The sequence below is a fragment of the Trichoderma evansii genome, assembly GCF_050947405.1.
Source record: "Trichoderma evansii strain SZMC 28006 chromosome Unknown GGI43scaffold_24, whole genome shotgun sequence".
NCBI classification, from domain to species: Eukaryota; Fungi; Ascomycota; class Sordariomycetes; order Hypocreales; family Hypocreaceae; genus Trichoderma; species Trichoderma evansii.
The window spans coordinates 504,923-532,078 of record NW_028145182.1 but is presented as its reverse complement, the minus strand read 5'-3'; the positions used below and the strand labels follow the sequence as shown (position 1 = coordinate 532,078).

The 27,156-nt window shown below is 48.8% G+C and overlaps 7 protein-coding genes and 1 non-coding gene across 8 annotated transcripts; 3 read left to right on the top strand and 5 right to left on the bottom strand.

Moving 5' to 3' along the window:
• Window positions 1–47: 47 nt before the first annotated feature.
• On the bottom strand, window positions 48–3,765 carry GGI43DRAFT_415221 (microtubule associated protein-domain-containing protein). The gene is made up of 3 exons (XM_083207131.1): window positions 3,069–3,765; window positions 2,736–3,000; window positions 48–2,670 (listed from the first exon to the last, which is right to left on the bottom strand). Exons 1-3 carry the CDS (start codon window positions 3,174–3,176, stop codon window positions 743–745), a joined length of 2,301 nt encoding a protein of 766 aa, XP_083056951.1. The 5' UTR covers window positions 3,177–3,765; the 3' UTR covers window positions 48–742.
• Window positions 3,766–4,749: 984 nt separating this feature from the next.
• GGI43DRAFT_t190 lies at window positions 4,750–4,828 on the bottom strand. The gene has a single exon. It is a non-coding gene; the product is annotated as a tRNA-Glu (tRNA).
• Window positions 4,816–9,009, bottom strand: GGI43DRAFT_415203 (transcription factor domain-containing protein). The gene is made up of 7 exons (XM_083207130.1): window positions 8,413–9,009; window positions 7,786–8,264; window positions 7,480–7,668; window positions 7,276–7,408; window positions 6,210–7,217; window positions 6,042–6,151; window positions 4,816–5,976 (listed from the first exon to the last, which is right to left on the bottom strand). The coding sequence occupies exons 1-7, from the start codon at window positions 8,440–8,442 to the stop codon at window positions 5,505–5,507; spliced, it is 2,421 nt and encodes an 806-aa protein (XP_083056950.1). The 5' UTR covers window positions 8,443–9,009; the 3' UTR covers window positions 4,816–5,504.
• Window positions 9,010–10,230: 1,221 nt separating this feature from the next.
• On the bottom strand, window positions 10,231–15,962 carry GGI43DRAFT_210794 (uncharacterized protein). Its single transcript, XM_083200207.1, has 3 exons — window positions 15,450–15,962; window positions 10,986–15,389; window positions 10,231–10,928 (listed from the first exon to the last, which is right to left on the bottom strand). Exons 1-3 carry the CDS (start codon window positions 15,870–15,872, stop codon window positions 10,377–10,379), a joined length of 5,379 nt encoding a protein of 1,792 aa, XP_083056949.1. The 5' UTR covers window positions 15,873–15,962; the 3' UTR covers window positions 10,231–10,376.
• Window positions 15,963–16,230: 268 nt separating this feature from the next.
• Window positions 16,231–19,906, top strand: GGI43DRAFT_415199 (uncharacterized protein). Its single transcript, XM_083207129.1, has 3 exons — window positions 16,231–16,594; window positions 16,680–18,830; window positions 18,887–19,906. The coding sequence occupies exons 1-3, from the start codon at window positions 16,394–16,396 to the stop codon at window positions 19,382–19,384; spliced, it is 2,850 nt and encodes a 949-aa protein (XP_083056948.1). The 5' UTR covers window positions 16,231–16,393; the 3' UTR covers window positions 19,385–19,906.
• Window positions 19,907–20,524: 618 nt separating this feature from the next.
• GGI43DRAFT_415196 (uncharacterized protein) lies at window positions 20,525–21,247 on the top strand. The gene is made up of 2 exons (XM_083207128.1): window positions 20,525–20,611; window positions 20,669–21,247. Exons 1-2 carry the CDS (start codon window positions 20,571–20,573, stop codon window positions 20,997–20,999), a joined length of 372 nt encoding a protein of 123 aa, XP_083056947.1. The 5' UTR covers window positions 20,525–20,570; the 3' UTR covers window positions 21,000–21,247.
• An 824-nt stretch (window positions 21,248–22,071) lies between these two features.
• GGI43DRAFT_387395 (uncharacterized protein) lies at window positions 22,072–22,563 on the bottom strand (the record flags this gene model as incomplete). Its single annotated transcript, XM_083203926.1, has 3 exons — window positions 22,072–22,194; window positions 22,256–22,358; window positions 22,430–22,563. The coding sequence occupies 3 exons, from the start codon at window positions 22,561–22,563 to the stop codon at window positions 22,072–22,074; spliced, it is 360 nt and encodes a 119-aa protein (XP_083056946.1).
• Window positions 22,564–23,220: 657 nt separating this feature from the next.
• On the top strand, window positions 23,221–24,319 carry GGI43DRAFT_210699 (uncharacterized protein). Its single transcript, XM_083200206.1, has one exon. It carries the CDS (start codon window positions 23,318–23,320, stop codon window positions 24,092–24,094), a length of 777 nt encoding a protein of 258 aa, XP_083056945.1. The 5' UTR covers window positions 23,221–23,317; the 3' UTR covers window positions 24,095–24,319.
• The last annotated feature ends 2,837 nt before the right edge of the window (window positions 24,320–27,156 follow it).

Here is a 27,156-nt window from a genome sequence, read left to right as displayed (position 1 = left end):
CTTCACATGGAACATTCATTCATTCACTTTTACAAGCTTAGCTCGAATTTCAAACATTGAAACATTTTTTCATGCTGCAAAAACTGAAAGGAAATAGACATAAAGAAGACACAAAGGGCCTCCCTCAGATAACCAGAGCCATCCAATACCGAGAACACAGGCAAAATAAACAGAATCCAACGCCAGCCGTTTCCCTTTTTCGCCTTTCCAAGCCCAAATCCATTTCCATTCCCCTCCCCCCTACACCTTGGGAATCTCCCATTAAGCCCAATCCATGAATATCGAAAAACAACAAGAAAGAAGGAGAAATCAAAAGAGGAAAAAATACAAGCAAAAGGCCCAATGCTCAGCACAGCGCAAATATGACACAGAATAAAAATCCAGTCCGAGAATCGAACAGATAGAATAAAATGAAGCCGCAAACATTGCGCTATTGACTGCCTACAGAACAGACCATGGCTCCGCAACGCCGTTTGTAGATGGCCCGCATCCTCATAAGCTCTTCATTCGTCTCGCTGCCCAATGAGCCGCTCAAAGGCAGCGAATAGCATAGACACATATCTCATGTACACCATTTTCTAAACATCAACCGTGAAAGCACAGGACGTTGTATAAACATCAACCATGAGAACACAGGACGTTGTATAAACATCAACCGTAAGAACATAGGACGTTGTATAAACATCAACCATGAGAACACAGGACGTTGTGAGAGTTGGCGAGCAACAGCAACGAGAGGCGATCAAGGAAAGCCATCATCGTCCGTCTCTGTCCATTCACCGTTTCCCGAAGTGACTCGGTTACCATCTTGGTCAATCATCACAGGCGGTGCATAAGCTGCAGGAACTCCGCGCGTGCGCTTCGCCGTGCTGCTAACTGGTCGGTGGCCTTGCTCGGGCTCCATCCGCTTGTTTCGAGAGGATCGAAGCTTCGCATAGTATGAGTCCGAGACATCTGGCTCTTCTTCGCTATAGTCATCGTATGTCTCCCAGTTCTCAGATCCGGTAACAACCGTTGAGGTGGTCGATGTGCTAGAAGTGAACCTGCTTTGGGCTGTTTGAGGATATCGTGGGACCTCTCGGATTGAAGAATAGCGGCTACCCTCTTCTTCATCAAAGTAGCTGTTCTGCCGACTACGACTCTGCGACAGGCTCGACTCACGGCTCATTCTGGATTGTGGCCTCTCATCATAAGCGTCCTCAGGCCCGACTGCACGCACAGGGCTGGTGGCGTTCGATCCTACTGACTTGAAAGGCTTGAATGGTGATTCCATTGATGCGACGGATCTCAGCTCGCGCATCTTGGGCGGGGGAAGTCTGACAGAGCCGCCCTTACGCAATGCCTCCATACTCTTCTGGAATTGTGCTCTAGGCCGCTCGGGTGAGTTGCTGCCATCTGCAATCTTAGACAGAGGAGCTCTCGTGCTTGGCTGTCTCGTAGGGCTGCTAGGCACTGCAGTGGATTGCGAAAACATGGGCTGAGACTTGTTGTTCAGGTTGTATACACTGGCCGTAGGAGTTTTTGTCATGGAGCGAGGAGGCTGGGAGGCCTTCGTAGTAGTGGAAGGTCTTATTGCCGAAGATGATACCGACTTCATCAGGGCCTTGGTAGCTGACGGAGGAGGACCTGCCGGAGTCCTGGATCGAGTTTGAGTTGGCTTCTTTGAGTCTTCGGCATCCAGCTCGTCAAGGTATCGCTCGCCAAAAACTAAATACGGTCTATCGTACTCTTCTTCCCATTGCTCGAGTGCTTTGCGAACATCGGCCGTAACCTTGGGCAGCTCTTTGGCAATACGCTTGCGCATCTTTTCCTCACGAAGCAGCTTTCCAGGATCGCGCTTCTCGCCCTTCTGACCGCGTAACATGAGACGAGAGGCATCCTGGCTTGCTGCGACAAGTTCGTCTCGGTCCTTAATCAGAGATTTGTGCTTAGCAACAAGGTCGAGGATCGGCGCACGTTGCTCTTTGAGTGTATTCAAGCGAGCAATCTCGCGCTCATGGGCCTCTAGCAGCGCATCGCTGTAGACATCGGAAAAGGCAGGAGTAAACTCGAGCATGTCGTCATCCGAAAAGTACAGAGCATCCCAGAGTTCTTGAAGCTTGACGCGGGCGTCCTCAATAAAGATGTGCATGTTCTTTCGCTTCACTACGTTCAATCGCTCCAGCTCGTCTTCAAACTCGTTGATCTGGCGAATTCCGCAGCCCCTGTTCTCGCTGAGGAAGGCCTTGGTCTCCTCTTCATCAATACCAAGCTTCTCCCAGAGATTTTCAACTGTTGCCTTGAGTTCGCGTATCTTCTTTTCGCGACTGTTCTTTTCTTCTTGTAGTTTATCAAGCCTGGCTTGTAGACGCTGGATGTCTTCTTGGTGAAGACCCAGCTGCTCGGGAGCTTCGCGGTAATATTTGATGATGGCTGTATCTTGCTGAGCTTGGGGAACACCAAGCTCGACCCATAGCTGAATGATTTCGTCACCTAGTGTTTCCACCGTCGTGAGCCGGCGAGTATACTCTTCATACACTCGCGTGAACTCTGCGTCAAGGCGGGCTACGTATGATGGTGATAGATCAAATGTTAGAGGGATAGACTGGTTGAGGCCGGTAGGTGGGAGAGCAATCTTGACGAATGCAGGCTCCAAGTGTGATGAGTATGATTCGAGGGCTTCAACGAGCTCTGTAGCAAGTAAATGTCAGTAATGATCCGAAAGTTAGCTGGGTTGCCGATCAAGATCCGCTCACTCTTTACTTGTTCAAATCGCTCTCTGTGCTGCTTCTGTACCTGCCCATGCTTCTCCTTGAGCCTTTGCAGGCAAGGTATCAGAGGATAGGAAAGCTTCAAGTCGGCGCCGGTTGAGTTCTTTCGTTGGGGCTTAGAGTCGTCCATAGAGGCTTCCATCTGTCGAATTGCTGTGACAGTCTTCTTGGCCTCGTCGATCATGTCCTTTTTCTCCTTTGTCACTGTGCGCAGGTGGTTGTTGAGGGCTTCTGATAGAGCTTGGAACAGCTACAGTGCCAGTTCACGTCAGCATCATCATGGATGGATTAGCTTGCGGAAAGTTGGGAGGGTCGCACCTCTGCCTCTCGAGCTTCGCGCTCATGGTCTGGTACACCGATTTCGTCAAAGATACCATGCAGCTGGTCAATGCTATTGTTGATCTGTTTAGAGAGGCTGGAATCCATGGCGAACAAAATCAGCCACCCCGAGGTGACTCAAGTGTCGCTAAAGATGTTTTTGGTGTGAAAGGCTTGGAACCCCAAAGCCTTGTTGGCGCTTAGCGTTGAGCAAAGAGTTTTGGCGGTGATGAAGGAAAAAGAGTTGCCGGGCAAAGCGTCTGTGGGAGGTGACAAGGAAGAGCGCGGGGCCCTCCTGGGATCTCGCAGGGGTATCTGGTAAGGTAGTTGGGCAGAATTTTTTATCCTCTCCTCGGCAGCACTGCGTACCCGGGAAATGGATGCGAAAGAAGATATGAATGCTGGATACTGATAAAGAAAATGGTAATGTTGATCAAACTTGATGTGCGTCAGATTGATCGTCAGGCGGCAATCGATAGCTGCTGTCGATAAAGTGAAGAGTAAATAAAGAAATAAACCTTCTTTCTTCAAGAAACGCTTAGATGAAGAAAAAGTAACGAGAGTCGGCGTCGCTTCAAGCCTCGCCTCAATCAATGCACGTCTGCAAAGATGGTGAAGAAGAAGGAAAAAGAAGAATTGCAAAAGCGAGACTTGCAGCGGCTATGAGACAGCTTTTGCATGAAAAATAGCTGCGACTCTGGGGGCCAAACGAGTGGCATTTGCACGGCTGAAGATCCCCACTCTTTAGCCGCCATGGTGCCGCATGGAGGGCTGAAGGTTGCTATGGCGACGCCGATTACCTCTTCGAGGCGCCCTGCGAGCGTCCCGCGCTCTGTGAGTGGTTGTTTCAGGGCGTTACAAAGTCACTCACCCCGCGGCCTAGGATTCTATCTTTATCGCTCGCTTGAGATCGGGAGATGCCATGTTTCTCCCTCTTTTTGCCTGCGAAATTGAGCAATCTCTTATGATTTACCATGATTTACCATGATTTACCATGAGTTGAATGACAAATAATGCTATCGGGAACATCATCTTCACATGTAGCTGCAAAATATTGATGTCGTAATACCGAACACGCTCTCATTCTGCCATGGCAACCAATTCGCCAAACCAGCAAATTGTAATATATTTACACGCACCATATGCATCATCGTCTTTAGCCCGACGCAGAAACTCCATTAGCCTCATGCAAAACATCACGCCGTCTGCCTTGTTTACGTGCATTCGGAATTCTAACTGGGCGCAGCAAAAGACATGGGCCAGGGCCCGTAACCCCATGATTTTAGCGGCGGGCAGGGCTTTTTTTTTCTTGTCTCACACACAACAAGATCGTCTTGTTTACTATCGGGAGAGGGGCAATCCACTAGGATCAGACATGGTCCACGATCGTTAGGCCAATCCGCGAGATCCTTCGTTGCCCATCAGCTGGTGGAGCTGTGTTACAATGACTCCGTTTTGTATCAGAGGTAAACATGCAGTATTATGCCTGGTGGCGTCACTCAGCCGTACCAGGTTCCGATGGAGAGAGCTATTGGTGTAATTTTTAGTGCTCACTCTGGCCAGACGTTGCTACCCTTTGATTCGCTAGGTCGTACGACGAATAGAAACACAGCTGCCAGTATTCCGTATATAATCGAGGACATGAAAAAATAGAGAAAAAATGGTCAAAAAGAGAGATCTTCTCCGATACTGGGAATCGAACCCAGGGCTGCTCGGATCTTCATGAGAGCGAGCGATGTTAGCCACTACACCATATCGGATTAACTTGAAAAACTCTGTGCTATTACTAACTGTAAACTGGGGGCCCCTCAGGCCCCGCAATCGTTTCGGCTCGCGCTGAAGAGTCCGTCTCACTCTTGCCGAGGACCATGTAAGTGACCAGTAAACTTCAACGACTATTTACTTCTCCATTTCCATGCTCCTTTGTTTATCATGGAGTCGATTTAGGCTATGGAAAGGTTTGTTTATTATTAATGCTTTCCAGAGCCCAGATAGCTTACCAACGCCCGTCCGAAGGTCAAAAGTATCACTATTATTGATTCCGTTGCGATACTCCGAATACTTCCCCATTTGGCATATGCTTGCAAAACCACATTACATTCGCCTTGCACCTAAGCACAAGGCCTCCCGCTTCTACAGTTCTCATAGCCATAAGCTTCAGTAGTCGTGTCACAAACGTAAACCTCAAAAGGCATAGCACAGTCGCATAAAATAGCCGATCACCCGAGCGACGGGCCGGCGCCATTGGCGATGAAGCGATACAAACACCCAAAACTCCACCGGACTTATATACCGGTATCTTGGAAGCTGCTATCTGTACCAAGTATGTACGGCTCCATAGTATATGATACGCCTTAAAACGAATGCCCAGAGGTATCTTATCCGTAATTAATCCCATGCTTAAAAAGCCAATCCCACCCATTGTTTATATACTGATTATATCGCATCACTGGACCCCGACCACGACCGCATCGTCATGTCTTCCGGCCCGTCGTCCGGAACGGGGTCGCCCATATCCATTATACCATACATATCCCACGATAAAAAGTTTTGCAAATCATCCAAGTCGAGTGCTTCGCACATTGGTTGGGTCGGGGCATTTCGCTTGGAATAGGCTGGAGGTGATAGCTGTGGCAACGCTGATGGCACTGGTTGCTCATGCTGAAGACCGGAACGTGATGAAGTAAGGACGTCTTGGCTGAGACCGACAAGCTGCTGTGCCGCATTGTTGCGGTCCCATGCGGCAGCACCTGGACTCTCGGCAGACCAGCTCAGTCCTCGAACGCCACTTGCACGATCCGCCGCTCGCCTCGTCGCAATGCCTGTCCGTGCAAGCGAGTGAAGAGAGATGGAGGGGAGGCTAAACTCTGGCGTGGCGTGGACAGGGCTAACAGACACATGGGTTGATCTGTAATTCTATCGGTTAGCATAAGCCTGCTTAGAAAAAGGGATGAAAGTCTGGGATATACTAACTTTTCGCCCTCGTGAGTCTCAGAGCGGACTTCAGATAGCATCCTGCTCACAAGATCATTATGGCTGGTGGATTGCCGGATCTTGGACAGCCATCTATCAATTGTATTTGACTATGGTAACATAGTTAGTATTTGTAGCCCCTTATCGGGATTAGAATTGGAGACTCACAAGTGATTTTGCAATCGGAAATAGGGCAGACATCATCTTAAGAACCCGACGGTTGCTCTCAACGGCATTGATGGCATCTTCCATCTTTGACTGGGCATCGGGCCTACTTGGGTCGAGCAGACGCGCAACGTAGTACAGCATCACCCTGCTACTGTCATACACAAAGTATGGTAGCAAACTGTCAGATAACAGGTGAGGTCCATGATCGGAAGCTTCAGCCAAAATATCCGCAATCTGTTGCGCATGATGATAGCAGTTGGCTTGGGCAGACTGGAGGAAGTCGTGGTGTTCCGGTGGCACGGATAGAGGCTTGGGAAGCTTGAATAAATCCGGCATGGATATCTTGTACAGCTCCAAGTAGTTGTGGTGATATGTGCAATGTATCAAGACTAGTGCTCCCAGTTGATTTGAATCGAGTCGAGCATAAATGGTTTCCATGGAATACTCCACAAATTCTGGCAGCTCCCTTTGCCATAGGCGGAGATCTGCGTCGAGAGCAGCGAATGGCGAGTCGGGGAGCCAAGGAGGGAGATTGGAGTCTAGCTGATTTACATATCTAACAATTCGTTTCCAGAGCGCTACTACTCGGATGTAGTAGGCCATAATGCCCATATTCGCAGATGGCTTTCTCGGTACCACGGATGGTGGTAAGAATTGGAGGACATGGCCTACGCCTAGAGTTTCCGTCACCGATGCTATCCGAAGACCGAAATTTCTCTCATTCGTAGGCAGTTGGATCTTGATATCGTTTTCGCGCAAAAGGGTAAGCTGATCGATACCGCTACCTGCCCATGCATCGAGGACATAACACGCCCACATGAGCCTCCGACGGCTTTCTCTGGTGACAACCGACGGGGTCGATTCGTTGATTTCACTGCAAAGAACATCGGGGGATGCTTCGACGTTGATTTTCAGAGCATGAGCCATGCGGACAGCAAGACCGCTTAGCATCAGGGCATTAGAATACTCTCCTTGGCGGAAGTGAAAGTCGTGAAGCAGTATGGCGACCTTGGAAACGGTGAGCTGAGATTCTTATCATGGAATGGGTAATATCAAGTTAGCATACCATGAGTCTTTGGACTGAAATCTTTCCAAAATTGGTCAAGACGAGGAACTCTGCTCTCTTAGCCCACTGGGCGCCGGCCAAGCGGATGAAATCAGAGGTTGGTGTGTGTTCATGCTTATTCAAAACGTAGAATCTACAGGCAATCTAGTTAGTATGTTTATCGCATCGTCATGGTGTAGAGGTTTGGTAGAATGAGCTACATACTTTGCCCCATGGGCACAAATAATATGCAGCAATGCTGATTCATCGTCCGTCGCGAAGCCCTTGTCCAGCTGCCGCATGAATGATGGCTTATGTACAAAGGCAAAGCAGCGGATGGGATGGACGTTGGCAAAGTATTGCTCTACAACACGGCGCAAGTTGCGGCCAGTGGGAAGACTTGGTGAGACAAGCCTAATAAATCATGTCAGTCCCGGTCTCTCCTCTATCATGCCCACCGTCAAGTAATCATTGGAGGATTCATCCTCTTTTATTTCCTTCGTACATATCATCATATAATATTTCACATACCATGAGAGGACATCTGATCCTGATGGCTCGATGGAGGCAACACTCTGCAAGCTTCCCAGGCCCGGTACCTCGCCGGGCATCTGTGGCTCAGCCGATCCGTTGCTGGTCAATGGCGTAGCCAACTGAGGGTTCTCAGCCTCATCGCTGCCCTCGGCAAGCGCAGCGATAGCCAGCTCTCGCGACTTGCTCCGGCTGCTTTCGGTCCTCGATCCGTGGTGGTCCAGGTTGCGAGCCCATCGCGGTGCCGAGCCGCCGTCGTACACACACTCGGTCTTCTTGGCGGTGCATCGCGAGCACTTCGGGCGGTCGCCGTTGCATTTGGTCTTGGACAGGCGACAGCTCTTACATGATCGATAGGTGCGGATTTTGCGCAGTGCCATGGGCGTATTGCGACTAGCGGTTAAGCCATTGTCGCCCACGCAGTCGAGCTGCAGTCGCTCACAGTTGCGACATCCGTTGGGGCGGCCATCACACTTGACCTGCGATGCGCCGAAAAGGCATGGGTTAGGAAGCTGTCGATACAGTAGGGCAAAGAGCATGAGAGTGAGAAGAAGTGGGCCAAAAGTTGGCGATAGGCTAATAGCATAGCTGGAGAGCAGCTTAGCAGTGCCGTAGTGCTCAACTCACCTTGCGCGCTCTGCACACCCGACAGCCCATCGTAGCGAGTGCCGGAATCGCATGAGAAGGGCCAAAAAAGTCACCGCAGCGAAAGGCGTAAACAATTATCAAAGAGAGAGAAAAGAACAATCAAGCGCAGGGCCCAGCAGAGAATAATTGAACAGCGCTCAGCATGCGACAGGCCGGGAGCCAGACTTTGGTCCAAATGGCCTGGCCGAGGGACCGATGGACGCTAGTGCGGGTGACGTGCTCGGACGCCTCCAAGACGTTTTCGCCCATGACCCCATTGCGCGATCGCCCAGCGGCCCTATCAGACCGGCCAGCAATTACGTGTTTTTTGGGGCTGTCGATGAAGGCGATGAACAAGGTTTAGGGGAGGATTTGATTGAAGCGATAAGGCCGGTGGAAGGCCTGCTCGCGTGATGCCAGGTTTGACTGACAGAAGACAGGCAGACAGACTCAGTAAATGGCCTTGAAGAGAGCCGGATTTTCTAAATTTCCACTGTATACCTGCGAGTGTACCCCAAGACTACACCTGACAGCGCTGGAAAGCCCAGCGGCCCGTCGGTGCCGGCCAAAGTATGCCGCTTGTACCGCTAATCGTCGGCACAGTCAAGTGTCAGCTTTAAGTGCGTCACCTTTAATTCATATGGCGACACTGGCTGATGAGGAGTCGCCGGTATTTGGCATTTGCTTTATGATTTATTGCATTTTACACAAAATATTTTTCTGTGCTTCATTTTCTCATGTATGGAATCCAGTGTATGCAACATCTTTTGTAGACTCGTGCTTCAGTATCTCAGATCTGATTCCTTGAATACTGGTAACCAATAAGGTGTTATCCGACCGTTACACAATGAGATTTGAGATTCAAATCAACCAGATTCAACATCAAGCTTATCAGTTACTTACACCCACACACTGACATCTTAATAAACTCTCGCTCGTCATCATTCCGAAACCCCGAACACACATAACGTTATCTCTCAATTCCTGATGCAATCAGGCACTGAAACACAACGGCGGTCCGATGGACATCTAGACGTCCTCCCCCACCCTCCAAGCCATCTTCCAGCGAATAGCCTGCCATGCGCGAACCCTAATTGGCAAGCCAGAGCCCCTAGCAGCGTGACACTTGTGCTATCTACTAGAGTGCATAAATGCTGGTGGCCGCCCAAAAGCCAAGTCTTTTAGTCCAGGATCCTCGTTGCATCGACCTCCAACGTTTATCTCGATCCTGCCATGACGCTCAAACTCTAATTATAGACGAATACCTGGAGATGAATACGTCATGGCTCGATCTGCATATATCGCATCGCATCGCATCGCAATCCCGCCACATGCTCCCTGAGCTTTATCTCGCTTACAGCTGGCCCGAGCGGACGGTGCTGTACATGTAAGCAGCCTCTCGGGCGCGGGAAGCTCAGACTGCCCCGGAAGAGCTTTCTAGATTACTCACCGAGAACACTGAAAAAGCAACCAGAGTCTGGATAATCTTCTCTACATGTATTTACACATGAATTACTCAATATTTTACATTTGACGCGCTGGAATTCACGACTCTGTTCATTATAGAGGCTGTCCGATAGTCCGCCAAGCCCGGAGCTTCGGTCTTCGTGTTCGGTGCTGTCGGCCGATAGCCCGTCAACCGCCCGACCAGATGGAACTCGAAAGTTTGAAGAAACACCCTGGCGATACGAAACAGAAATTTTAGAGTCAAGTTATAAATAATTCTGATTATGGATAATATTTCAAATAAACTTACGCTTTTGCCACATATAAATGAGTACCCGCCGAACGGCTGCTACAGCACATCCGCTCCGACATCCGAAATCGACTGATTCAAGGAGCAAGAAACATGAACAAAAAAAGAGTGTATGCATTTTACTAGTATTTACCAACGCCCAGCCTATCTAAACGGGCCGTCCATTTTTACATTATCCGCACATTATTTTTTTCTACACGCCTTCCCTCTATTCCTCCATCTCCTCATCCTCAGCTGCGGCAGCCTCGGCCTCCTTCTTGGCCTTGAATCCAGATGCCCACTCCTGCGCCTTGGCCATCACCTTATCCTTGCCCTTGGGGTCGAGCTTCTCCTCCCAGGCAGCCCATCTGCGGAACCACTTCTCCGCCTGCTGGGGCTTGAGACCCTTGACTCTTGTCCTCCTCTCGAATACGTCTCTCACGGCGGTATGATCGGCGCTGGAGCTGGCAATGCCGATTTCGAGATCCAGCAGCTGGTTCCAGATATCGCCCTTCTTGGGGAAAGCGGCGAGGAGGCCCTCGAACATGGTTCGACCACGCTCGGGCTCACCGTTGGGTGATCGGAACTCGAGAGCCGCGAATCGGCTAACCATGTTCTGACCGTTGTGGCTGTCAAGCTGCTGAGTGGCCCTCGGGAGCAGAGCTCGGGCACGAGCAGGCTCGTTCTTGGTGACGTGCAGGAAGTGTGCGTAGTTGGTCCAGACACTGGGTGCCTTGGCGCCGAACTTCTTGAGCATGGCTTCGAAAAGCTCATCCGCTTCCTATTATAGAAAATTAGTATACATTCTTAAAGTAATAGCTAAAGAGGAGATTCTTACCTTGAGCTTCTCGGACTGGATGTAGATACTAGCCAGTCGCTCGTAAACCTCTTGCTCGTCATTGTACTGGCAAGCTCGCTTGAATACATCCTCAACCGTGTGCTTGCTGCCGTACGCAACCTCCAAGTTGAGATAAGCAACCCAGACGTTAAGCTTCTCAGTCTCCTCGCGAATGTTGATGCTCTTGATGGCTCGCTCGGCAACCTCACGTGCCTTTGGTAGCTCGCTGACCTGCATCTGGAACGCCATGTACGCAATCCACAGCTCTGATGAATCAGGCTGACCCAAGAGCAGACGCTCGTAATCGCTGGATGTCTGAGGGCCATGGGCATCGAGCTCGGCTGTTCGGTCAACCTGGGCCTCAGCCTTCTTCTTCCGCTTCTTCTTCTTGTCGGCATTTTCAGCTTGAGAATCGTTATCTGATTCTGAGCCAGCGTCATCGAATGGGTTCGCCGACCACGCTGACTTCTTGCCTCCGCCGAGACCGCCAGTCTTCTTGGTGACAGCGTCCTCCATCTCCTCGTCGCTATCATTCTCTGCTTCCTCCTCCTCCTCCTCTTCCTCTTCCTCTTCGTCATCATCTGAAGAGTCGCCTTGGTTATCAGTGCCAAGAATCTTCAGTAAAGCCTCTTGATCCAACTCCATGCCCTCGCCATCATCGTCCTCATCCTCGTCATCGAGTGCTGCACCAGCATCGGACTCCATGTCTGTGTCCTCATCCTCAAAGAAGGATGGCTTGAGACCAAAGCTGATTCTCCTCTTTGTAGGATCAACCTCCAAGACTCTGGCCTTTACCTTATCTCCCTCCTTGTACAGCTTGGTGGCATCCTTAACGGCATTGTCGGCCATCTGGGTTCGGTGACACAGGCCGCTGACGTTGGCTGAGTTGTCAATGACAATAAAGGCACCAAACTCTTCAACCTTGCGGACAACACCAGTGACGATTTGGCCCTCCTTGATGTCGTTGTAACCTACCGGAGGCTTGTAGTCCTCATCGACCACGGAAGACTTCAGGTTGAGCTCAAGTTGGTTTGTCGCGGCGTCAAGGGCAATAACTCGGCCCTTTACAAGCTGATCAATCTGGAAGCTGTCCTTCCATTCCTTTAAGAATCGATCAGAAAGGTTGGAAATTTTGACAAAACCAGTGACTTGACCTCCTAGCAAGACAAAGACACCCTTATCGGCGACATTCTTGACGAATCCTCGTACAACGTCACCGGTGGAAAGCTGCGCAATCTTGCTAATCTCCTTGTCCGCAACAGGAAGGGTAGAGCTCATGATTCGAGAGGGTCGCATAGAAAGACGGATTCTCTTGTTGCTGGCGTCGACATCAACAATGGAAACGCGAACAATATCGCCCTTCTTGTATTTGAGAGTGTCGACAGTGCCGTAATCATCAACCATATCGGGGAGGTGGACGGGGCCAGAGACGTTTTCGCTGAGTTTTACCAGAACCTGTCGCTCGTTGACCTTGGTAATCTTTCCAGGCAGGATCATGTTTTGCTTCAATGAAGCCCAGGTGATGGCCTCAGAGGCATTAGGTGATCGAGCAGAGAGGTCGAGACGCTTGTTTTTGGCATCGACTGATGTGACTCTGACTTTGATAGATGAGCCGACCGGGAAATTGGCCTCTAGGTCGTTTAATAGAGATAAGTCGTCTGACGCCTCCATGATGGAAATGCGTCCTCGAACGTTGGGGGAAAGGTTTACCCAGAGGTATTGAGATGTTACGTTGTTGACAAAAGCAATACGGTTTTCGCCGACCTTCAAATCTTCGAAAGTAACTGGCTTGGGCTCCTCGTCGCTAAGATCGCTAGGCTTAGAAGTAAGCTCTAAAACCGAGTGGGCAGATCTGTGGGAAAATGGCAAGTATCGGTGGTCTTTGGCATCGTGGACACCCATAACCTTGACACGGAGAATCTGCGTCTTGCTAAATTTGCCAAGGGGGTCCTTTGGATCGAGAATATCCTCCCATTTATCAAAGATCTGAGAAACATCAAGACGGCCTTGAATCTCGCTGTCGACAAGCTGAACGTTCAACTGAGTATCCTTGATTGACGTAACTTTAACCTTTGTTATGCTGCCAAATGCAAGGCCATCCTCTGGAGCCGGAGCCTTGGAAGGCTTGCCCTTGTTGCTATCATTCTCAATAACCAGAGGAGCGTCAGCCGGTGCAACCAAAATACGCTTCAACTCAGGAATGGTCGCAACGATTTTCACTTCAATGGATTCGTTCTTGCGCATGCCAAAGTCAGGCTGTGCTTGAACATCAGCTGGCAGTCTTCCTCTCGGCAGCAACGCGTTGAGATTTCCAGCAAACTGAACAAACACAGCTGTAACTGTAATGTTTCGCACAAATCCCTGAACAATAGCACCAACTTTAGCGTCGTTGAAACTCTTGAGGAGGGTGTTTTCCTGCGAAGCCTTGACTAGGCTAGGCTTCTGGGTAAGAATAATGGCCCGGCGGTTTTCGTTCTTCTCAAGAACTACGAGGTCTGACAGAGTTTGTCCAGTAGAGATTCGTTTCCAAGCATATTGGTTCTTTGACGTAGACTTGTCAGTAAGGTGGCCTGCTGGTAGGATGGCCTTCAGCTGACTGTCAACAAGCTCCACAAATATTTGATCCTCCGTCTTCTGGGTAACCTTGGCCGATACAATATCTCCCAACTTCAAGTTCTTCAAAGCCGTCTGCTTCTCTAATCCAAAAGCGCTCGGGTCTTTGCAAGACACAATGAATCTTCTCGATTCGGGATCCACCTCAAGGGCGTGTACGCTAAGGACTTGTCCAGCACGGAAGTGCTCCATGGGGTCACGGATATAGGCTTCGCTCATCTCTGATACAGGAAGGAATCCCTTGAGGTTTCCATAGAATTGAACGTGGGCTCCGTTCTGTTGCACCTTGACAATGGTACCAAGAGTTTGCATTCCAATGCTGACTTCGTCGTAAGATTTGATAGTAGGAGCCTCAGAGTTGACCAGTGTCTTCTTGAGAGTAAGGCGCATTTGCCTCTTAAGGGAGTTGGTAGAAAGAACGCGAGCCTTGACCTTCATTCCGACGCGGAACTTCTTTTCAGGATTCTGAAGGCGGACATCGGACAGATGGTTCTCGGGAACAAATCCAGTGATGCCCTCTGCAACCTTAATGACCAGGCCAGTAACACCCTGCTCCTTGATGATCAGCTTCTCAATTTCGCCATTGATCACTGAGCCAATGGGAATGTCTTCAAGACGGATGTACTGTTGGTCAAGAATGCTTTTCGCAAAGGAGATGCTGAAAAGACCGTCCATCTCGTTGTATCCAACGATTCGGCCACGGTGTACGGTTCCAACCTTGTAAGGTCCACTGGTTTCGTATAGGGCCTCGACTTTTCCGTCTTTGACTCGAGAGATGTGAACAAATCCGCCCAGGCCAGCGATACCGGTATCAACGAAGAGACCAATGTTGTCTTCGACATGGCGAACAGTGCACTTTTCGACAAAAGAGGAGATGGGCATCACTTCGATGGGCAGCCGTTGCTCAGCTTTAGAATCTTGGCGTTTTCGTGTGAGAGACATGATGTGAGGCAGCAGCGAGATGCCCAGCTTCGGGTCCTTGGCCGTTGGAAAGTTGCAAATGATTCTCGCCTTAATCTTGGATCCGACCTTGTACTTGGCCTTGAGGTCAGTATCGTTTGGACCAACGCCGGAGTGGATCAAATCAGCAGTGGCATCCACCGCGCCCATGATCTTTCCACCCAGGCCTCTGCCCTCATTTTCTGACACCAGAATGTTAACAAGTGTACCGGGGAGGAATGTGTTGATCGTGGTGGCATCGGCGGGGAAAGCCTTGGTGCTTCCGAGCTTGTCTTGCATCAGGGAAAGTTGCACTGTCTTGGCACCACCCTTGCCTGTGACCTGGCAGAGGAACACGGCGCCTGGCTGAAGTCTCTCATGGTCAATTAGGGGATCGATTTCGCTGTTAGGAAGGAAACCGTTCAAGTTGGAGATTCCGAGATCCATGACGCAGCCGCGGTCTTCGACACTGACCACCGAGGCCATGATGGTGCTGTTAGGCACAACATCGTCTTTTTCAAGCCCAGTGTTGGTCTCGCTGGGTCGCAGAGAGAGCTCAATCTTCTTCTTTCCCTTTCCGCTAGCGGTGGGATCTGATGTCGAGGCCACATAAGCTCGTACATACTGTCCGACCTTGAAAATAGATTGTAAGTTGATATCGCTTTCGTCAGATGACTCTTCTTCGTCACTGTCGCTCTCTTTGTCGGCGCCGCCTTCAAGTCTGCTCGTCAATTGCTCTGAAATAGTGACAATTGAGGCATGTCCGGTGAGATTGTTCGGTAAGGAAATTTCAAGGTTGAGTTTGTTGATTTTCGTCACCTGTCCGAGGACCAAGGAGCCTTTGACCAGTCTCTGCAATGTCCATTAGTTTGGGTGTCCAATTTGCATCAATTGTCCATGCAGAAGCCCTACCTTGAAGTTCAAGCTCTCAATCTTAATGGTGTCCTCATCTGCCTTCTTCTCCGTCTTCTTATCACCCTTGGCCGCAGACTTCTTCACCTTCTTCTTCTGTGGTTTGGCGCTGGCGCTCGTCTCGAATTCCTCTTCTCGAATGGCGTCGGCTTTGGCTTCCATCTGAATCTTCTTCTGTTCGAGAGGCGTAAGGACGCTTCCACCTCCACGGGGGAACACGGGCTCATCATCTTTCAAGACGGAGACAATTGGAGCCTTTGCGCGCTCTTCTGTCGCGGCGTCTGATTTGCGATGCGCCTTGGCAGCTGGCTTCGCATCCTTTGCCGGCGTTTCTTTTTTCGTCGGTCGAGCTTCTTTGAAGTTTTTGGCCGACTTGGGGGGAGGATTGCCTCCAGGGGCATCCTTCCGCTTAAGGGTGCTCATTGTGGTTGTCAGCCGCAAGATGCAAAGGCAAACTCGTAGCCTTTAGCATGGACGACTTTGGCTTCAAAAAACGACCTGCGCAGCTTCGACTTCAATCTCGATTTTTTTTTTCCTGGCGGGACACCGATAAGAGTAGCGTCGCGATAAGAAAACAGAGTGGGTCGGATAATTGAACGGGATCCACTCGAGCCGGTCCAGCCACAGCCCAACGAAGGGACCTGTGTTGGGGGAGCTTTAGCACATGCCGCTTGCTGACAGAAGGCCCTTTTAGGGGAGAGAAGCGCCCCAAGCCGCTATTGGAGTACCCGGAGGCGCGCGCTGTGGCGCTCCAGGCATCGTCATCCATCATTATTACGGAGTCCGCCGAACAAAGTAGCCTCCGAGGTACCATCAATTACAGCTGAACCTTCCCGCCGCTTTTCTGCCTGCTCAACCTTGCATCATCGAAACCTAAACTGCGTGTCCTTTTTCCTCTTCTTCATCTATTCTATGGCCTACTTTTCATCCTCATTGCGTTCGTGATGCCTCCTCGAAAGAGGCAACGCCCCCATCCCGCTACTCTGAGCTCGTCCAGCTTGCCAACCACGGCTCTGTCGCCTGAGACGTCACTGTCACTGGCGTCATCTGCCTCGGCGCAGCAAGCTAGCGACCAGAAAAGGCCTCCACAGCCTGGATCCAGTAGCGATCACAAGCCTTCGGATGCGTCACTTCGGGTAAAAGAGGTAAAAAAATCTCCCTTCTATTCATCTACTCCTCGAGGCGTGGACCCCTGGATCTGGATGGACAGACTCTTACTGGGCCCAACAGGTTCGGAAAACCAACAGCTGGTACGCAACGTGGGCGAAACCCGCAAAGGCCACGGCCTCGACGTCGATCGCTCGAGAGAATATTTTGGGAGATACTGTTAGATCCAGGAACGCACCCGATTTCTCTCGATTTGACACGAAGCGAAGCGAAGACGACACGCACCTCCCCGACAGCGTCGACTCAGCTGCGCCACCTGCATCGCTCTCGTCCAAGTCGAGCAGTTCATCTACAAACAAGAAAATAGAAGAGAATAAGCCATCAGATTCTACACGTACCGGAGACAGAGCTCCCAGGGCTTCGGGACCTGCTCCGGAAATGCCCCCGATCCCCAAAGCAAAGCCGGCTACTGAGCAGCAGCAAACCCCGGAGCCGCAGCCTTCTCAGGAGCCGCAGCCTGGGTTGGAGGCTCCTACAGGCGAAGGTGTACAAACAGCCGATGCTACAGATGCCTCACAGCAACAGGCAGCCTCGGCTGGGTGGTTCGGCGGCTGGTGGGCTAAAGCTCCACCTGCCGAACCTCCTGCTCAGCCGGCGCCAAATCCCCCAGCGATAAAAGAAGAGGCAGCTTCTACGCCCACCAAAGCTGTCGAGCCAGCTGAACCAGCACCTCCAGAGCAAGCGCCCCCTTCTGAGCCTCCATCTGCCGAGGGTGCTCCAGATGCTCCAAAGCCGGCCGGTTGGTTTGGCTTTTGGTACGGCACTCCTCAGCCAGAAGCGAAACCAGCTTCAGCGGCTGAGCCAGGCGCATCCAAAGAACAACTAGTAGCCCAAGAGGCCGAGGCATCTTCGAAACAGGGAACAGCTGCAAAATCAACAGCTCCGTCAGGCAAAATGACCCCACTCAAGAATGAGCGCTCAAAGGGCTCAGCTGTTACAGTATCGCGATCCTCTAGCAAAAAATCGAAAATCGAAGAAGAATCAACAGCAAAGGCCGAAGACGTGCCAGCAAAAGATGTCCCGCCTGAAGCGCCGCCGGTACAGAGCCCTCCACCTAAAGCCGGCTCCACCTGGGCTTTCTGGTCAAGAGAGCCCTCCAAAAGTAAGGATAAGACGCCGCTACCAGAATCAGGGCAAATTGCGGTCATCGGTGAAGGATCAGAGGTCCAGCCAACGCCTATGGCAGAAAGAGCTATTTCAGATGCGCCGGCCAAAGATCCAAAAGATGGTACATTGACACCAGAGCCACCAGCAGGCGTCTTATCGTGGCGCAGAAGCAAACGAATTAGACCGATATCAATGGATCTTGATATTCAGCGACCGCCATCTGCAGACAGCACAAAATCAGCTCCTGCAGAACACAGCTTTGCCACCCAAACTACAAAAGCAGGTGCTGAGCAAGAGCTGCCTGCTTCAAAATCACTGGCCAGGACCGATTCCAAGAAGAAGAAACAAGCGCCTTCAAAGAAAGCAGCTTCTGAGATCGAGTCGACCGTCAAGGAGCCGCCCAATGTTCTCCTTCCGTCGTTTTCTAGCACATACCAAATGAAAGAGAATCCCTCCATCCTGCGACAAATTACCAATCTCGTGTTACGAACGTCGCAGCAACCTCCAAACCATGTCTTCCGGGTCAAGGACACCCCCAAGATCCGCAAGGCAATTGCTATTGGTGTTCACGGTTTCTTTCCGGCGTCATACCTCCGTCCTATGATAGGCCAGCCCACAGGAACATCTCTGCGATTTGCAAGCCTCTGTGCTGAGGCTATTCGCAGATGGACCGATAGCCATAGCAGCCCCAATTGTGAAATTGAGAAGGTTGCTCTCGAAGGAGAAGGCAGAATTAACGATAGAGTAGCAAACTTGTGGAAGCTCCTTCTGAATTGGATTGAACAGATTCGCCAAGCTGATCTAGTCATTATTGCTTGCCACTCCCAAGGAGTGCCAGTCAGCATCATGCTGCTGGAGAAGCTTATTGACCTTGGTGTGCTAACAGACACCAGAATTGGTGTCTGTGCCATGGCTGGCGTGGCCCTTGGCCCTTTCCCGGACTACAAATCCAGCATCCTCATGGGTTCAGCAGCAGAGCTGTGGGAGTTTGGTGATCCTCACAGCGCCAACTCAAAGAGGTTCGAAGCCTGCCTCAAACGGGTAGTCGATTATGGAGCTCGTGTTACGTTTGTGGGCAGTATTGACGACCAGCTCGTTCCTATGGAGGTAAAATAATGTCCTCCTTACCAATTTTCTAACAAAAATAGTTAACCCTTTTATAGTCTGCTGTATACTCGCCTGCAAACCACCCCTACATCTACCGTGCCGTCTTCATCGATGGTCGGGTCCATGCTCCAGATTTCATTTCCCATCTGATTGGTTTCGCACTCAAACTTCGCAATCTGGGTATATCAGACCATGGCCTTATTCGTGAACTCTCCGTTGCTCTTGCCGGATCACTCTATTCTGGCGAAGGTCACTCACGGTTGTATTATGACGCAGCCGTATATGACCTCGCTATTATGCACGCTTTGGAGACGACTAGCACAGCACAGCCCACACTCTGTGAGATTCCAGAGCGAGAAACAACACCTCTAGCCTCATCGAATCCCTATGTCTTGCCATGGATCATGCGTGGTCTTTTGGAAGAGGATTTTGTCAAGACGCAGCTGAGTGCGGAAACGGAGGAGCTGCTGAGACAATTTGACGACTGGAAGCCCACGAACAAAGCGCTCAAAGACGTAAAGTATCGCCTTGAGGTTGTTCGTTCCAAACTATAAACATAGACTATACCCCCTATTTATTTTGCCATTTAACGTCACATTTACGGCGCTTCTTTCAACGATCCCGAGAGGGGCGTTGCAACATGACTTTTAATACAATTCTAGCACGCTGTACGCGCAAGCGACAAAAGCAGTGCATCACATATTTGAAGATTAGCGAAATAGCATGGTTTATTATGAATTCTTAGTTCTAGAGTGATATTATTTAGACCCATATGGACTAGTACATAGATGTTTTGTAGAGAGGGGTTAAGTGGGAATCTTTATATTATTAAATACTTCAATGAAAGTAATCAAGAATGATTTGATGTACTCTAACTCTGATATCTCCTTTTACTTTCATACTAGTGGGATAGAAAAGGAATCAACATAGGGCTACGATGATTTCTTTCAGTGCCGATACATATAAAAGCTCAGGGCTAAGAAGACGGACGGTGATAAATGCGTTGCAGAGCTTTAGAAGCACAGTCTAACAGACTTGTCATTGGCAGCTTTTGGGTACCATTATGTAATAAAAAGAATATTCATATTTGCTTTCCTATTCTTGTCCATTTACTAGAGGACGAGTTACACAAATATGATTCCAGACCCCAGCTGACAAAGTTGCTTAAAGTGGTGGCGAGATTCCACGTGAACAAAAGTATATGCTTGCTTTAGATTTAATAGATATATAGGCAGACGGAACATATATCCCGGGTCCAGCTGATCTAGAAGTGAATTGAGGAGGGTTAAAACATACCAAGTAGAGCATTTTGTAGGTAAGAGTAACGTTTTACAACCACTCAGGATAGATATATCTAAACGAATCCCAAAGGATGGAGGTAGAGTTACGAGATTTGACCGAGTGATGCTATACTTAGAAGTAAAAAACGATGTCTTAATTTATTTCTTAATCATCCAAGGACCAGCATCAGATAACTCGGTATGTAACAGTCTATGCAGGGGCTTCGGCCATTGGTTGGTCAAGGAATGGAGTTATGTCTCACAAACCCCGGGTAGATGTGAAGTTCGGCAAGTTGGAACTTTTGCAGCTGTGGTATAGCGGACATTACGAGAAACATGCATCCTTCTATGAACCGCTATGGAGTATATAAAGGGAGCATATCTCACGACTAACTGTTTCTTGTAGCACCAACTCAAACTCACAACTTACTTACTATTATCTGCTATCTTATCCAACACGATGTTCAAGCAAGCTATGGCGGCACTGCTCCATGCAGGCCTGTAAGTAGCACACGCTAACGTCTCTCCCTTTGGACTTCATCTAACTATGTGCTGTAGCTGCATGGGCATCGTTATCCCGATTACCCCCTTCCCGATTGCGACTCCCTTCCCGATTGGCCCCATTGCGATTGATCCCTTCCCATTCCCTCCTGTCGACCCTCTTCCGCTTCCTCCGATTGAGCCCTACCCGGATGGTTGCCCAACTCACACGATTAACCATAGCTGTCCTGCTACGGTGCTGCACTGTGGTCCTCAGCCTGACTGCATAATTCAAAAGACAGTTACACAGCCATTCCACTGCCCAAGCCCTATGCCGACGGTGTTGGCTCCTTGCCCATCCTGCCATACTGGCTGTGGCACTATCTGGAAGACGGTGACGGCTACATGAGACAAAGATTTACCAACAATTTTACCAGAAATTCTACCAACGGCAACTGCAGCATAAATGCACAACACAATGCGGCTTGGAGTGGTTTGTCTGGGGGCTATCTGAGTTTGTTTGTCTATTTGGCTGTGGATGTCGTGAATGGTGGAACTTGGCTGTTGTGGGATAGATACGATTTTTGCCGATGAGTTAGTTATTCAAGCCGCATGTGTGTAGTACACAGAGAACACAAGAGAAAGTTATTCGTCTGATGTGTAGTACAAGGGTCTACGTGATAAGGTTGTATAACGAGCCACTACTACCATATCCATCGATGCTACGCCCAGGGTTGTAAATTAATACTTTAGTACTGAGTACTACGAATTCGTTACTAGTAGTATTAATAGTATTTTTCTAGTATTAGTAATTAATTTTTCTAGTAGCCCCACTACTAATACCTACTAAAATATTTATGCTTATATAATAAACTCCCTTATATACTAGAAGGCGTAATGGGTGTCGCAGTATTGGTATATAAGATAAAAATCAGACCCACCTCTAGTCCAGAAGTAGTTTAGCTCATAACCCCACATGTACCTCCAAGTCTTTCCCAAAGAACGCAACAGATGATTTCCGCTGGTGACTGGTGCCCACACAACATTCTGAAATCCTTACAAAGTCTACTATAAAGACCTGTTACTGTAAATATCTCAATAATAATGATTTAGTTAATTTGGAGCTACAAAATTAACTGTATCCCGATATTAACTTTGGTAATAGTGAGTAATTACTTGTTTATAGAGCCCACTTCTGACTTCCTCGATGCACAGTGCCAAAGAAGAAGACCCCAGTAGTCGACGTGAATATTTTTTTAACCTTCACGTCTGGATCAGTTTCAGAGCGCCGCAGCACCTCTTTCACCAAGATCCCACCGAGCGAGTGCGCGATAAAGGCCAAATCTCGGCCCGCTGCCTTTCCTTCTCTTTGCTTCTAAGTCGTATAATAGGTTTCTCGCGTGGGAGAAAATGTTAGCTTGATGTGCGGCATGGTAGCCTTCGGAAATATCGGTTTTGTAGCCGAACGTCATGATCCTCGCCTAGGGGAAGTCATTCTTGAGCAAGTCTCTTGGCCAGAAAAGATCTTTTGCTTCTGGTCTCAACTTATACGTCCAAGTATCCTGTGGATGTCCCTGGAGACCGTGGACAAAGACGATACGATACTAGTTCAAGTCAGCTCGAACTATTACTATCGGGACTGCTTGTCGGGCCGTACTCAATCACCGCGTCGTGGGGATCACTCAGGATGGTGAGCCTGTTATCTGCCACAGGAGTTGAAGCTTTCACGGTCATCGCCATTAGGATGAATCTCACATGAGCCTTGATACTAAAGCTAGTGAGACGGCATGTTGTCGCTAAAGTGGTGCCTCTAGAGGTCTAGCAAGCTGATCTGGTTACCTTGTAAGCGTTGCTGAGGTTGTGTTTGACCGGCAAGGTTCGAAGCCGTAAGGTTGTCGGCTTCGGGCTGGCGTCGAGTAGTGCAAGACAGCTGGCTGCACCACTTTGCATACCAGAGGCTTTTGGTTGTCCATGGCGTGTCAACTCGAATTGAGAGGATCATCTCCGTTGCGACGACAAGTTCTTGGTTCTGCCGATCGTTCTGCGAACTGGAAATGCAAATGTCACGGCACCGCCACAATTTCTCCGCGAGATGTTGGGTGATTTGGTGGCCAGCCTCGTTAGAAGGAAACGGACAGGGTTAGTGGGTCATGCCAAAAAGGGTTTGTCGTGAAGCTCGTGAACGGGTGGCTGAGTAGCTCTGCGTGGATGATCGCAGAAGTTTAAAGCCCAGAAAATGGGGCCTTCGGAAGGGCGGTGCCGATAGTGGAAGTTTCCGATGGCGTTAAGTCTCAAATGGGAATTAGATGTGCCCTCATGTGCGCTAATCCAGCCTATGTCCCTGGCTGAGCAGTAGTTGACGGATTGAGCAATATGACTGACGTAAAGCCACGATGCATCGGAATGTATTGGCTACCATTTTATCGAATTAAACGCATAGTAGTACTTACATAGTATTGCATCTAGTTAGTGTCTGCAGCCTAACCGTGACGCCATGTGGTGACAAGCTGAGACTCTGTCGAAGCCCGAAATCGCCAGAGCTGCGGTAGGCATGCGACAGAGGCAACGCGAGTGGCCTAATAAACTTCGCTTTTCCCCTCCCCTGTCTCTATCTCAGTCTCGATCTACTCTGGTACCATCGTAATAATCGACTCCAGTTCCTAATTACCTACTATTACTAGACATTATTCGGATTCCAAACGCGATATTTCCATATGCACAGTCAAAATGAACGAAGCTAATTGTCCTTCCGAAAATGCTGACATGTACGGACTGGGGATTCGGTTAGGGTTCTATCTCCAGTGGTTAGCCGGGGCTCTAGCTGCTGTTCTCGAGGTCAAATCAGACGTTCCTTCGATCAGGTTTGGACTCTTGGCATTTACAGCTGCTACGTTCCTAGCTCTAATTGTTCAGATTGCCACATCTAATGTGGCTGCAATTAATATTTATATCCCTCTGCTTCTCTGCTTCGGATATTTTTACATGTTCCTGCCTATATCGCTGTATAGAATTCTTATTTGTTGCGATATAAACCGCGACGTCACAAGACATACCCTTGTTGTTGCAAGCCCAGAATTTGACATTATTCAAAACTCCCTTTTGTTGGCTGTCTGCGCTTTCAAGTTGTGGTTCTGGTCAACCGAGGTGCTTATGACAAATAATCAAGTAGGCTGTCCAGAATTCGGATTTCTCTTCTGCCGGATCAGACTTACGGCTACTAGTATGAGAGTTGTTAATCTCGTCTTGGATTCATTAATGATTATCACCTTCTCATACCCACTTGGCATCTCTATCCTAAGGAAATTTCCTTGTCTCGAGACGGTTCTAGAGTCACTCTGCCATCTAGGAAGGGCAAAAACCAATTCCCACGCCAGTCAGGGTACCCTGAATTATCAATTAGCTATATGGCTTGCTCGCAACACTGCCACAGGATCTGTTACCATCCACCAGCCGACATGGGATCGACTTTTCCCTGACATACATCTTCCTGCTAGGGACGGGTAAGGAATTATTATTCATCTTGGATATACTGAACGGTAATTGTAACTTATAGTGAACTACGATCACATCCCAACCTTCCAAGCTTCAGCTCTCCAAGTGTCGGCATTGCAAGTGTCGACATTCCAAGTGCCGTCATTGCAAATCTTGGCACTGCAAGTCTCGACCTTCAACAGGAGCGTCAATGGGAAAGAGCGATTAGCTTCAGGTAAATTGTTATTATCTATCTTAAGCACAGACTAACTGTTATCTATAGAGACTCTATAGATTATGTCGAAATACAGTGTCCTTTAAGCCCACAGATTTGGGAGTCATTGCTTCTCAACAACGCCGTTGAGCTGTCGGAGACTGCAAGACGTGCTTTTGCCGCTTCAATGCAGCCTACAGTTGCATCTGGCCAACAGAACTGGGAGCGATCAGGTTATAACAGTGAAAGGTAGGGATATACTCTTCATCATGGCAATGTTGGTAACGTGCAGAAGAAAAAATCGCGCACGCCATTCCTTAGTCATCGTATTTGTTTTGAGGATTATCACCTCAAGTGTCGTTATAGTCGCAACTGAGCTGTCGATACATTGGAACAATCACGACGAGATGTATGAAGTCGGATCTGCTGGACAGCTGATTCCACTAATGCTGGCAGGAATGCTGGTGACACATACAGTATACAGGTACATGTTTCCAGAAAAGCCTAGGAGAGCACGCGAGAAAGCAAATCAAGAAGTTCGAGAAGATGCAGGAGCAGAGCAAGAAGCAGGGCGGGAAGCAGAGCGGGAAGCAGAGCGGGAAGCAGAAGTTGATCCAGAAGCAGAGCGGGAAGCAGACCGGGAAGCAGAGCGGGAAGCAGAAGTTGATCCCGAAGCAGATCCAGAAGCAGAGCGGGAAGCAGAGCGGGAAGCAGAGCGGGAAGCAGAGCGGGAAGCAGAAGTTGATCCAGAAGCAGATCCGGGAGCCAGCCTATCCTAAGTAGAAATATAACTGCCCTGAGTTGGTAGAAATTGCGTGCAGACTGAAATAAGAAACTCGCACAAAGTTAAAGTTGGTACAGTAAAGAAACCACTACTCTGATTTATTTCAAGCTGCTCTCGAACCAGTCTACTACATTGAAACAAAGTGAAACCACGTCCCATCCACATCTCCGACTTGGTTTTCTCTTCTTCCAGCATTTTGTGTAGCCGCAAACCGTGATCGAGTTCCACCTCACATTCCACTTCACATTCGTCTTCATATTCGACTTCACCTACGCTTCGCATTTGTCTCACAATCGGCTTCAAATCCGACTTCGCTTCGCCCCAATCGGCTTCATATTCGGATCGTTCTCTTGGACTTCCACAATGCCGTGGAGACAATGCTGAAATTTAACCCTTTTGATGCTTTGGGCTTCAAGGCGAATGCGGAATGCCCAAAATCGCATGTCAAGCTGCCAAGGGCCTGGGAAATAGGGTTGGTGTGACCGAATGCTTAGTGGACGAACAGGCCAGCAATTCATTACTGCCTTCCGCCGGCTGGGTTTATGAGCTGGGAAACAATGAATACGGATCTGATAGAACGGTAAGTTTGAAGCATCGTAGTCGTTCGATTTCCGGTGAACCAAATGACTTGAAGACGGAGCGGAACCCACCGCTGTAGACGCTAACCACAGCGTTTATAGCGGGAACTGGCCAGGCTGATGCATCAGGCTCTGTAGGGTTAAGAGGCCTTGGAAATGATGTCAAAAAGGCCTAGAGTAAACCGCCAACCAGTAGTCTTGGGAAGGAAAAAAAAGAGTCGGCGGCGATGACAGGTGAAACCCCCCCCCCCCCCCCCCCTTCGAAAATGGTCCAGGCTGCCTTCGTTGAAGTACTTGGGGGTACATATGGATTTAAAGCTAATCCATTCTGGGACTAGAGATGGATCTCCTTATCTATCTTATGTACCAATACCGCGACACCTATTACGCCTTCTACTGTACCATAAAATACTAAATACTAAATACTAAAAATTTTCATATTCCATATATGAATATTAAAAATCTTCGTATTTAATGTACTAATACTAAAAATTTTAGTATTATTTACTACCAGTAGTATTACCGTGTACCCTCACAAAGTTAGACTGCGGGCCCTTCTTATAAAGCGTCAAGCTAACTGTCTTCAGTAACCACTTGACTGATTAGAGTAAATATTGGGGAGATTTCCATTAATACTCACAGTCCAATTTTTCGAGGGAATACTGTAGTAGTAACTACATATAATTTGCTACCCTGGGCTACACAGCATTAAAATATTGCTTATCACTACACTTTCATTGAGTATTATCTAGCGATAAACTTAGAAAAGACGTATGCCACTACCATTGGAATTATTAGTAAGAGAAAGGACTGGTCAAGGTGTTAGTTAGGAAGCTGTCACTCAATATCCCAGACTATCCAATTCCCTGGAAGCTGGCATGACATTTTCAGTTTGCTACATCTTTCAGAACTCAAGGGCTGCAAAAGTCAATCCACGAGCCAATCATTCTGGCGAAAGAGCTCAAGATCAAACACAATCTCATTATGGGCAGCTCCATAGGTAGCAGTGGCGACGGCCAGTTTCCGCTCCCATGACCACCACTGTCATACTTTGGCTCGTACCTGCTGAGACTTTACCTGCTTTCGCAATAGAGCCATACCTGACCACTGTTGATCCAGATATGTCTTTCGGTAAGAATTTGTATATATGTTCGTAAGTATTAATTTTTTATTTTGATCGTCAGTCGTACGAGATAGAATGCATACCAACACTTGGCTGGATCAATGAATAGGTAGAATTTCAAGCTGCCAACAATACTGAGAAGCTTGGAAAAAACACTTATACTTTTCAACAGTTCAAAGAGCGATAAAAGCGCTTGGCTAGAGATTAAAGGGCTTATAGGCTAATCTAAACCTCTGGCCCGAAAATCTACTCGCATCATACCGCTTGCAGCTGATGCAATGAAGGAAGCATTATTGGTATTTAGCCCAAGATCCTTTAAGAAAATTGAATCGTTTCTAGTTATACTTATTCAAGTACTATTAGCCGCGCAGAAGTCTTTACTTTAATAACATGATG